Source organism: Manacus candei, unplaced genomic scaffold (genome assembly GCF_025592945.1).
Source record: "Manacus candei isolate 608988 ecotype Guabito, Panama unplaced genomic scaffold, ASM2559294v1 h1tg000047l, whole genome shotgun sequence".
Lineage (NCBI taxonomy): Eukaryota > Metazoa > Chordata > Aves > Passeriformes > Pipridae > Manacus > Manacus candei.
This window is the reverse complement of record NW_026138095.1, coordinates 3,225,535-3,237,897: the sequence shown is the minus strand read 5'-3', so window position 1 is coordinate 3,237,897 and position 12,363 is coordinate 3,225,535. Positions and strand designations below refer to the sequence as shown.

General features: G+C 43.0%; 1 protein-coding gene across 4 annotated transcripts in view; it reads right to left on the bottom strand.

The window, feature by feature from the left end:
• Nucleotides 1-1,599: 1,599 nt before the first annotated feature.
• The window catches only part of PRKCA (protein kinase C alpha), a 145,634-nt gene continuing 134,870 nt past the window's right edge, over nt 1,600-12,363 (bottom strand). For 3 of the 4 annotated variants that reach the window (XM_051797667.1, XM_051797668.1, XM_051797669.1), the window contains 2 exons: nt 12,072-12,212; nt 1,600-8,169 (listed from right to left, as the gene is read on the bottom strand). In XM_051797667.1, coding sequence (XP_051653627.1) covers nt 8,005-8,169; nt 12,072-12,212 — 306 coding nt within the window. In that variant the 3' untranslated portion in view covers nt 1,600-8,004. The remainder of the gene's footprint in view (nt 8,170-12,071; nt 12,213-12,363) is intronic. The other variant, XR_007906269.1, reaches the window with a different exon arrangement.

Genomic DNA, 12,363 nt, shown 5'->3' with positions numbered 1-12,363 from the left:
TCTGCCTCATTCCATGCTCCTTCTTTAGGAAAAGCAGGGAAAAAAAAAAGCAGAAAATAAATTTTAGCAGGTAACTCTGTGGGTCCAGCCCTGCCACTGACTGTTCTCCCAGAGAGATCCCCATGTCTTTGGGTGTAGCATCACTTTGGGAAGGTGACAAGTGACAGATGCAGTTGGGGAAAACATCCTTTTGAGGACAACCCATCCACCCTTGGCAACAGCTGCCCTGATTTGGGCCCCTGATTGATTTGCCTTTGCTTTACCATGGCTCCCCAGGGAGCAGGTGGGATTATAATTACCTTGTGGTAATTAATGCAGTCATCATTTTATAGCTACCCGAGCATTTCTCACAGGAGATGGTTTTATTTGCAGCTCACGCACCGGCTCTGTAAAAGTATTCTGAGATTTCTCAGTCAAATACCCAAAGCTCTAAAGAGAATTTGGGGCTGGGGGAGGCAGCCACAGGTACTTGCTGTGATTTATTGTGTGCTGGATGCTGGAAACATTCCTGGTGGAGATACTCTCACGTATGGGATGCGACAGGCACAGAGAGATTCAGCCTCTCCTGCAGCCTTTAACTCTTAATTTTTTCCCAAGCACCCCCAGCCTAATCTTGCCTAGTTAGAAATAAAAATGCACAGTTGTACACACTGTCCCCTTCCTCCCCACCCAGTCAGAGTGTTGAGCCTCACACTTGAGCAGCCAAGTCCCCACGCAGCCTCTCACCGCCCCGCTGCTCCCGCTGACTCATCCCGGTGGGAGCTGGGTGACTCTCCCTTCCCATGGGACCACCACCGTGGGAGGGTGCACACCATGGCCATGGGGTGGCCAGGGGCTCTCCCACCTCTGTGGGTCCATCTCCACCCACCCACGCTCTGCCAGGCTTGGCTTTCCCCAAGGATAAGTCTGGAGCGTGTTTAGAGATTCACTCCTAACGAGCTCTCACCCAAAAGCCACCATCCCAATCCTGCTGGAGGCCCAGCCACAACTTGGGATGAATCCCAACCAGCCAAGGTGACAGGGATGCAGATCTGGCAGCTTGGAGAGCTCAGGACCCCCTTCCTCTTGCCCTGGAGGCACAGACTCTCCGTGTGTCACCCCAAACTCCCCCTTCTGCTGTGCAGAAATATCCCAGCCCCTGAGGAGAGACGTGTTCGTGGGGCTCAGAAGCTGAGGAGCACAGACCTGCTGCCTCTGGAAAAACCCCAGGAATTTCAACCATTCCTTTGGGCAAACCCAGCCAGACTTCTGCAAATTAAACTAACCTAATTACTGAATTGGCATGAGATTCAACCCATGTGAGAGCAGGCAGAAGAAGGAGTTGCCTGTCAAGTTGTCACAATATTTGTACGTGGCTTTCAAAGTCTGAGAATAAAATGATGTCAGTCTAAACAAGGGAAGTGAGTGTGGGGTGAACGTGGCTGGTGGGACTGGGAAGTCGTGTCCTCTCCCCCAGGAGTGCCCAAATAGGTATTCCAGGACAAAGGTGGGTCCCTGAGCATCATTAATCACTGAAACAACCCCCCTTCCCCTCTGCAGCCTCCGTGGAGTCAACTTTGAAAGGGAATTCCATCAAAGGAGACCAAACTCTCACAAAAGTAATGATCAGTATTTTTATTCATACACACTTGTTTGGAAACTACAATTAATATTTAACAAAAGCATTTCATGCAAACAAAGATTGAAGATATTGCGAATTATGAAAAGAAAAAAAAAGATGCTGTAATTTGTACATCAGTCTTGCCCACTACACTTCCTATGGTATTTTTTTTTTAATCTTTTGAAAGATCAATGGCCTCTCCAAGTTTTCTGGTAGCATCTTGCAAATAAATGATATGAAAATAAATAATGTTCTCCTCTGTATAAGTACAACATTAGGGTCTTAAAATAATATTAAAAATACGAATGATTTCAAGGCAGGATTACTCCTTGTTTAAAAAAAGGGAACATTAAAGTAGCATACAGTCATTTGAAAAGTTTCAGGTGTTCTCTGTATTGTGCAAAACCAAAGACTGTTGGGGAATGCACATTTTAAAAAGAGCCAACGAGCTTCATTTTGTTGAAATTAATTTTTTTACATTCATTTTGATAACATGGGAGAGAATAAATGAAAGGCCTGGTGGGGAACGAGCCATTGATTAAATTTGTTACCACTGCAACAAAACTTTTTTCTGCTCCAAGGCCAACAGCAATGGACACAAACATATAATATAATTCATATTTTTGGTGATTTTGGGCTCTTGGCCCCAGCCAAGCTCTGGAAGGACAGAGCCCTTGGCAGTGTTGCCTCATGGGGTTCAAATAGAAGGAAAGTAAATCCAAGTAATTCTTAGGGAAAAAGCTTATATAAATATCAGAAACATCATTTTCCTTTCTATTAAAATGTTCCTGTCAGTAATGATTATAAAATTAATGTAACATCAGCTGTGGACTGTCCAATGAGTCCTGAGTGAGAAATGAGCTCTAATGGCATCAGGCTGAGCATTATCAATGCTGTTGCTACTCATCCTGTTTAGAATCATTAATAGACTCTTAATTTATTTATTTAGGTCAACTGACATCAGTGGGAGAAAAAAAAAACCAGCTTCTGGAGCAGTTTTCTTTTAAATTTGACCTACTGTGTCACAGACAAGGAAAAGAAAAACACAAAGACATAAATACAACACAGAAATACATTAAAATATCAACAGAAAGTATCAACCTGTGGTGGACGGACCAGGAGTCGTATAAACATTACTAGAAAACAGCTGTGCTGACCTTATTTATCCACAGGGAATCTCACCTTCCAATGATCAGTTCTGGTAAGACTTCCATTGACACGGAATTTTTAAATTGCACATAAAAATCTCAGTGACTGGAAGAGAGGTGAGTGCAGCCGACCCACACAGTCAGCATCACTCCCCCTCCACACCCTGACTCCAGGTACAAAAGCTGGACTCCAGATTCGGTAAGAAACGTTATCAGATCGGATTTTATTCTTCTCCAAACGGCTTCAGCAGAGTTACTAAAGTTCTATAAAAAAGTAGAAACAGCATGGTATAGCCAGCAGTACCATGTGAATCCAAGAAGCTGATTTTAATAGTAAAAATGATAATAATACTTACACAACTCTTTTCAGGTTACAAGTGTATTAGAAACATTGGCTAAGAAGTCCTCACACCTCCCTGTGAGGTAAGTAAGTATTATTACCCCCATTTTACAGCTGAGGTAACTGAGGCAGAGAGGTCTGTGAGTGGCCTCTCCCCCTCAAGGTTTTCCTGGGACCAGGAGGGCTGTAGTGCACGGTGATTATTCATGATAAGGCTGTTTAATTACCAATTGTTACTGGCACAGTGAGGAAATCATGCACGTTTATGGAGTCGAGTCTTATTTAATCTTCAACTGAACTATTTCAGATCCCATTGATGAGTGCAGAGCTGAGGGGAAAAAGTGCTTTTTAGCTTGTCTGTTATGGACTACTGGGCAGCTCAGTGCCTCCCCACAGGCAGCACAGAGGGGACACAGAGCCTGGAGCCCACACTCAGGTCTGCAAAGAGACAAAAACCTATGTACAATAACTTATCCTAACGACTACAAGAACTGAAAATCATATTAAATATTTCCAGAAGTTCCCTGGCAGGTCCAAAAGCCCACTGTAAACTCAATACTGTAAATATGCTCTTTCTACGCATCTCAAAGCTTTATTATTGGATTGTTATTATTAATATTATTTCCAAGGATGTGTTTTGCTCAATAAGGAGGCTCCTCCCCCTCTGCTCCCTGCATGTGTCTCCTATGGCATTTTACTGGGATTGCATCCGGATGCACCGGCTGAGGAAAGACTTTGCAAGTGGTACCACTCAATCCTTGGACATGTCACCTTTCCAGCTGGAAGACAAGTTCCTCTCTCACTTGAGTTATTAATTTAATAGAAGCCCAGCACTATTCAATTGAATTCACCTCCAAAGACAGGATGGACTTCAAAGGCCAACAGTGTTCAGATATGATGGGTTTCTGTTAAACTAACAGCTGATCTCCAGAAGAACTTTCTTCAGTTTGTAAAGGGAAATTCAATTGTACTTCTGGAAAGAATGAAGGATCAGAAAGCTAAATTGCATTTCTGCTCTAAACTGCATTGAGAAGGAGTATTTTATTATGGAGTGTGCTTTCTCCTTCTCATGGATGTGCCATCCTTGCTGAGAACACCAAGACTGGCCAGTGGGTGAAGTGGTTATCCTGGAAACCCACCACCCTGCTCAAGTGGCTCAAAGGTGCACAAAACCACCCAGATGCCTGAATAATGCAGAAATTTGCCTAGGAGCCAGTTAAGTCCCATTTGATCCCTGAAAACCCCTTGGAAGTTTTACATGGCAGACCTGTGCCTCCCTCAGCAGGAATGGGGCTGCCCTAGAACCCCTTGGGACTCAAGCTGTGGGATGGAAACACAGCTCCCAAAACTTCTACCCAAGCTTCAGTGCAGTATAATTCTCAATTTTCCTTTTAGGAATCTTTGTGGCAACGTGGGTGTTGGGATTACAGTTGCTATCGAACACAAGTGAAAGAAAAGCAGCTCTAATGCCTCTCCCTCTGTTGATACATGTTCTCTAGAAACCCAAATCTTGTGAAAAATATTATATAAATAACATCTGTCTTTAAAAAGATATGAAAAGGCTTGCAGGATACTTAAGGTTTTCCTTGCCATTATAAATGTCTGGATTCTGAGCAGCCACTGGGAGTTCTCGGGACAGGGCCGGTCCGAGCGCGAGCGCTCACGTGTGAGGGCAGAGCAATGAGGGGTAACAAACACTCAGTCCCTGCTTTATCCAACCCTGCCTTGCTCCTGCAGGATCCAGGAGTTCACAGGACCTTTTCCTAAGTGTTACAGACACCTACAGAAGACGGTGAGAGTTGTTGAAAACCCGGGGGCTTGAGGTAATGATGCTGAAGAGGAATTTCTGCTTCTACATCAGAAAAACTGGGGAAAAAAATCCAAGTGCTGAAGAGACTGGTTATGGGAAGCAGCCAGAAAATGAGCAGCTCTGTCCCAGTGTTGGACCAGCTCCGTGTCCTGGTGTGAACAGCACTGACTGTCACAGCTGTACCGGGAACAACCGCCCGCAGTGGGACTTCCCTGGACAACTCATCAGGAAAACAGACCTGTGGGAACATATGCCCATGGGATCTCCTGCCTGGTTTCTGACTTGGTTCAGCTCTGCCCCTGTTCTGCTTTTCTTACACCCCAAACCTGTGTGCTGGCATTTCTCCCAGTATTTTCCTTTTTCAAAAGTGTCTTTTCCACATTCTTAAAACACTCACAATGATGCCTCATGGCAGACTGACTTAGCTGAGAGCCCCTTCTTCGTTCAAATCTGAGACACTCAGTAACCTGTTATCTTAATTCAATCTATTATAATCTACAGCATGATACTCTGATTTTCCTAAAACTACATCAGGCTCATAATATTCAGAAAAAAAAACAACTCATGAATGCTGCACTAGGCCACATGCTTTGTGGTGAATACCATCCTTTCTGAACTATATAATACACAAAGAAGAAAATGAACTCCCAGTCTTGGCTGTGAGAACATGTTTGACACAGAATGGCTTAAAAACTTTGCTCCTGAAATGCGTGAAAAATTTGGAGTCCTGTTTATTTAGGCAACAATCTGAGTTCCTGACAGTTGGCCAACACCCCTCACGAGCCGTGTGTTTTCCCACAGCTTGGGATGTCACCAAAGCCTGATCGCTCCGAGATTCTCCTGGTTAGAGCTGGGGCTGCAAAAGGACTACGACTGGGCAGCAGCTGGACTTCTGGAGTGCTGGAAATCGCCCATCCCAGCACCAGAAACAGCTTCTGAAGGCCCCAGGGGTGCCCAGACAACCCACAGGTGCCGTTCACATCCAACTGTGTTTCCCTCCACAACTGTCCCCCTCTCCACAGGTCACCCCTGCAGGGCCAACCCCCCCCCCCTTGGTGCCACTTGGCAGGACTGGATCTTTCTGACAGAATCTTTGGCACAGGTTCCATGTTTTATTGTCACAAAAGATGGATTAGAAAGTAGATTCCCCCTCCCACCCTCCCCCGTTACATATTCTAGTATAAATTTAAGTCTTTTATGGCAAATATCTTACTTTTTGAATATGTTTACATGCTGGAAAAATCGTAACCAGTCTGCATGCAGCAACAGAGACATCATGCTTCTGGCATCATCATGCACATCTGACAGACAAAAAGTGCCTATGGCTGCTAAGGGGAACAAGGCAGAAGGGAAAAAAAAATAAGGGGAATGCACCAAATACTATTTTACATGCTGTAACAAAACCAAAATATGCACAAAACGTATTTACTGATATTTGAATTAATATCTTCTGGTAAAGTTGTAAGAGGAAATATCAAAATTTTTTCTCTAAGTGATAGGAGAGGAGAAGATTGCATTAATTACAGTGTTCATCATTGCAAATAAAGTCTATTTCCTTCTCTGCAAGTAATAAGCAGATGTGAAATGAAAGCCTAATTGAACCTCGTATAAAACCTGCAGGTAGCAATTATCATTTAAAAGTATATCTACTTTTAAAAAAAGAGATTATACCCTAAGCCAGTAACAATATCCAAAACCTAAAGTAAAAATCAAAACAATAGCAAGAAAACATTTAGCTAAATCTAAATGTGTCATTCAGAACAAGAACTTTCACAAATAAAGCACGAGTTGTTTTATAAAAGTTTTATAATACTCTTTATGCTTGATATGATTATGTCAATAATATAGATCTGCTTATTATTAACCCTTATTATTAAGAGTTATTACTAAACATGCAAAATTCATTGCATGAAGCATATGTAAAAGGTATTAAATTCCATTCTATCAATAAAACAAGTTTTAGGTGCTGCTTCTTTCAGGCTTGATTATTCTACAGCCCAAAGTTTTCTGAATTAAAACTGATTATTTTAAGACTTAACTCTCACTTGATTTTCATGAGTTATTCTGAAGAAATCAGGAAGTCACTCGGGGCTGCACTTTTTGTTAATTTAGTACACATAATCCTTTCAATTTACTGCCCTACACTGCAGACTATAAATAAACACATGTAAATAAGATTTAGGAGGAATTACAGTTTTGTTTTACATTCCAGGTTAATGAAGTTCATAGTAAAATATTGGTATTAGAACCAGTTAACAGTAAACTCGAGGAGCGGTGTAAATGAAACCAACTGAACAAACAATGGCACCCTGGATCACAGAATAATCTCATGGAGATTAAAATTCACAAAAGTATTATTAAAATTATTACTATTATCATTATCATTATTATTATTATTATTAAAGACAAAATTTCACCCTTGAGTTTATCACATGCTACTTAGCACAAGTCCCTAGAGATGTGGCCACCACTGGAGCGCTTTTGTTTGTGATCTTACGGGATCGGCTCACGAAGCCTCAGGGCCTGATTTGATTTTATTCCCCCCTCCCACCCACCCACCCACCCGTTCCCAGCTTTCTTTTTCTGCCATATTTTCCAAACCACCCCTTTCAGCACTGTTTTTGCAATGCCTCTCCTCCCCGGTGCTGTCGCTCGGTCCCTCGTGCTGCTCGTGTCCCCGAAGTCCCCGGGAGCTGCAGGAGGAACAGTCCCACCTCCAGCATCTGCACCCAAGGACTAAACATTCCAGGTGGTTTTTTTAAATTCAGACCACGTGTTAGATTTCTTCCCTAACACAACAGAGTGGAAAAGGGAGCAAAAGGACAGTGGGAAGTTACAAAATATATAACGTACCAAAAAATGGGTAAGTTTAGACAAGTCAGTGGTGACTTCTAGAAGAGTAAGAGGGCACCGTACACTAATTTATGTCCCATTAAGACAACAACGCCGTTGCAAAGCCCAAATCCTGACTAAGTGGCCCTTCCCTCGCCCTACACTCTCGAACCCTACAATTTCCAGGCCCAAATGGAATCAACAAGGCAAAAGCCTAAAAATTGTAGGGTTGCGGGCTGTTCCCCACGGCGGGATTTGTTCCTGCTCTGCTGTTTCATGCTACATTTTCCACCAGGGGGTGCACGAACTGGGGGTTGACGTAGGAGAACCCTTCGAAATCCGTTTGGTCTATGTTGGCAATGACCAGCTGATCCGGGGGCGTCAGCACCGGCTGTCCTCGCGTGAAGAACTTATCGAAGTTTTCGGCCCCTTTGCCACACTGCAAGGAAAGAGAAGAACAGGGAAAAAGGCTCAAAAAGACCCCCCAGCAATACATTGGTAGTCCCAGCGTTTTGTCAGGACACGTCAGATATTTCAGCAAAAAAAATCCACACAAACGGAGAAGTTTTAACGGGTGAGTTCTGATGAAAAGCAGCCAAGAAAGGTTTCCAGCCATCAGCATGAGGTGATGAGATAAAGAGGTTTAAATATTCAGACTTACTGGGATACAGAAAGAAAAAGAAAATATTTTTATGGGCAGAAAGGGATACTTTCTCTGTCAAGTCATTTAATTCTTCTTAAGACCTTTATGATACATAATTCTCTGTTTCCTTTACGATCTGCAAAAAGCTTAATGCAATTTATTTATATGCTTTGACTCTTCATTGTACAGCCTATAAACTCTTGTTAATCCATAAAGGACAGCACAGCCTCAGTCCTGGGGATGGTGGGAGGGAGCTGGGCAGGGAGCACATCCTGGGACGGGTCCTCATTACAAAATGTGCTATCACAGGTTTTTTTCCTTTTTTTTTTGTCTTAAGAGACAGTTGTCTCGCAAAGCCCAGCCAAAAAGGGGGGTTATATATAGCTCCAGGCTGAGCACAACTCCTTCAGAACAGAAACCAAAAGAAATTAGGTTTGCAGAGAGGACAGTTTGGAGGAATGCAGAAAACACTCGATAGGCTGGGAAGTACGAGTAGAGGCGTGTTAAAAAGGATGAAGGTGGTACCAGAAAAAAATTTAGCTTGTGTGCAAGAAAAAGGTGCATATTTGAGGAAAGTCAGGCATTGAATAATGTGGAGATGTCTGAAGGAAACTGCTAAATCTGCTCATCTCAAAACTACTGTAACAGATCTTCGAACAAAGTGTGGTTGTACGATGAAGGCACCGAACGTTTCTTCCTGTTGTCACTGACCTTTCCCTCCCTATCCATTCCTATGATATCCCTACAATCATGTGGATTTAGAGGGTAACACTACATTATTATATTCAGACTCAGAGGATAAATTAGAAAGGGCAGAATAGGGCTTGTACAATAGACCAGCATTAAACATTGATTTTTTTTTTTCTGAATGAATGCAACATTGATTAATCTGTGCATTTAAGGGAGAAGCCAACTGGAAAGAGGCCTGGATTCAGGGGTGAGATGTTTGACTGTCTTGGAAACTGCCCAGTCACAGTTTCCAACCTTCTTGCAGAGCACCTGGCAGGTGCTGGACCTGGACCTGCCACCTGAGCCGAGCTCAGAACTTCTGCCTGGGGCTCAAGGTGGTTTGTATTTCGGACAACAAACACGTGCCCAGGTCCTGGAAATCAGTGCTCACAGAGGACACTGGCTCAGCCTTGCAAGAACACAAGCACAGGAACACTGCCCCAGGTTCAAGGCTTTTTCCACATAGGGGTGGGTACCCTGGTGCCCACTGAGGCCAGTGCATTTTGGCACAGAATCTCTGGAGAACAAGAATGGAAACAGCTGAACTTTAACAAGGGGAAAACTCTGAATCACTGGCATGAAAGTTGATGTATCCCCAAATTAAGTTAAATTTATTCAGAGGCACAACACTCAGCTCAGAGCAGCCACAAAAGGGCTATTTATACAGGGAAGGCTTTTGCTAAAAAGATGATCTGCAGATAAGCATCATCCTACCACAAAATGATGCTCTTTTTTCTTTTTTTTTTAATTTTTTTTTCTCTTCTTTTTTCAGCAAGTTGAAAGTATTCAAACAACTTGCATATTGAAACCAAACTTCCTGACTCCATTAGGCCTCTCACTATTGCTTGTATTAGTAGAGGCTAAGAAATAAATCATGTGAAATATGGGTATATCTGGGGGGCAAATATAGTAATTTATCAATAAATTTGCACCTTCAATTATATTTTTGTCCTCACAGTAAAGAGTAGCATTGCTGTTGTGAACATTAATGCAGCATTAAAGCAGAACTGCAGAAATTCTAAAACTCCTAACCTTAAAAATACAAGTAAAATTGGTCCTTCTTGCCAAATAATCAGCCTGTGCCTACAGCCTGTGAAATGTCAGTCTGGAAGTGAACACATTATTTAAAACCAACCAACTGCTGACCCAAAATCTGCAGCTCCACGTTCAAGTAAGAGCCATGCCTGGGTGAGGAGGCAGCAGGATTATTCCTGGAAAAGATGCACCTACAAAGGTTTTCTGAAAAAAACCCACGCCAAACAAAGCCTATAAATACATCCCTATCTTCAAACAGATTAAGGGTTGTGTGTTTTTTGCTTTCTAAAATCAATATCCATTCCTGGAGGCATTGAAATGTGTAGGGACATGGTTTAGTGGTGGGCTTGGCAGTGCCAACTCCAGCAGTGAGAAGTGTTGGATTTGATGATCTTAAAGGTCTTTTCCAACCCAAACGATTCTATAATTCCATGACACTGATACAAATAGAATAAGTAACTGCAATAAATGAGTTTTACATAGGGTATGTAAATACCAGACTTGGATCTTAAATTATTTTTATCTGGGAGAGTAAAGGCTCCATGTGAATCTGCCTTGGTGCATTTTAAAAGCAGCCTGTATGAACAAACCAGGTCAGGATAACCACAGGGATGGAGCACAGCTGCTCCAAAGAGGAGCCAGGATCTGCCACAAAGTGTGCTGTGATGGAACCAGATCATCCTTCAAGCTTTTAGTACCTTCATGCTGGTGATACTTTTAACTTCAAGGAGAGTCTAAGCACTCAGCTCCTGAGCTAATAAAAACTTGGAGCTGTGAAGGTAGATTTGCTTTATGATCAGCTTTAAGTCTGACTTGAGAAGCATGTAATCAAAATCCTCCATAAAATACCTCTAAAGAGCAGCTTCCCTTTGCACAGCCAGCTCTGGGGACCAGCTGGGCAGGACTGGCAGCACCACACATGTTCTTTTGTTCTTTACTTATTTACACCCTTCCCTGCATGCAAAATCCACACCATATAAAAAAGGGTATTTTCCCTAGCACAAAACACCCTTCTCAGCTGCAGCTCTCCTCCTGGTGATATGAAAAAGTCATTTGTATGAAGGAAGTGAAGAATAATTCTGCCACTGGGTATTGGCATCCCTCTGTTCATTAATTTGTGGTACCTCACTAGTGTGCCTGTATTAGCAAATAAATCAGTGTACAGACCCTACACCTGAAATGCCAGAGCCAGCCAGGCCTCTCAGCTGAAATAAAAAAGGGATAGAGAAGAAAGATCCAATGTTAGGACATAACAATTTACAGCTGTTCCTTAAAGCTTGTATTCTTGTGTGCTCTTTGCCTGTCAATAAACCAATACATGCTGAAAGAAATTCTGTCTCAACAAGCCCAGCTCTCCCAATTCTATTAAGCAAACAGCTCTGAGGGTAAGGACATCTTTCCACTTGCTTGGATTTCTAAAATATTGCTATGGATACACGTGTGCAAACCAGTAACAAACATGAAAAGTAAATCAGGGATTACTTTGCAAACTGAGCGGACGTTGCAGGGTGGGGATACAACCCCCCTGTGCTGTGCAGCCTGTGGAGGAAATTCACCCCTGCAATTCAGATCCCTTGAATCACTGGCTTCAGACGTTGTTCAGAGGAGACAGTCATGAGCCATGTTTATCACCAGCCTCACACATCAGCCACTGATGTGAATATGCCAATTTTCCCCGTTTTCGGCACCTCCTGCAGTGCGTGGCCGTCCAGGCAGGACTCAAACCACTGAGAGACTTTTTTGCAAAGGAACAAATAACGCTGGGTTACACCACAAGGTGCCAAATCACGAGCAGACTTACAGACTGGCCTGCCATAATCAAATTGCCTTATTTGAGCAGTGTCCCAGATCTGCAGCACCAGCCAGGCAGCATTAATGTCACCCCACGGGGAAGCCTCAGTGCAGGCGAGGGAAGGACTTGGCATCTCACTCACCACTTTAGGTTTGAAAGGTGGCTGAATCTCTCTGTTTTCCAATTTTTCCCAGTCAATCCTCCTGAAGAAAGCATGTTCCCTGATGTCTCTTTCACCTTCAAGGCCACAGCCAAGGCGTTTTGCAGGATGTTTTGTCATCAGCTGTCGGGAAGAAAACAGCAAATGATTCAATTTAATGCTGGAATGGAAGTGAGATAGACTTTCCCCTGGTTGTGATGCTCTCACTCCTCTCTCGAAGATACACATTGCTAATGGAATTGTTTTGAAAAGGTAAAATTCAGTTTTTGAAGAG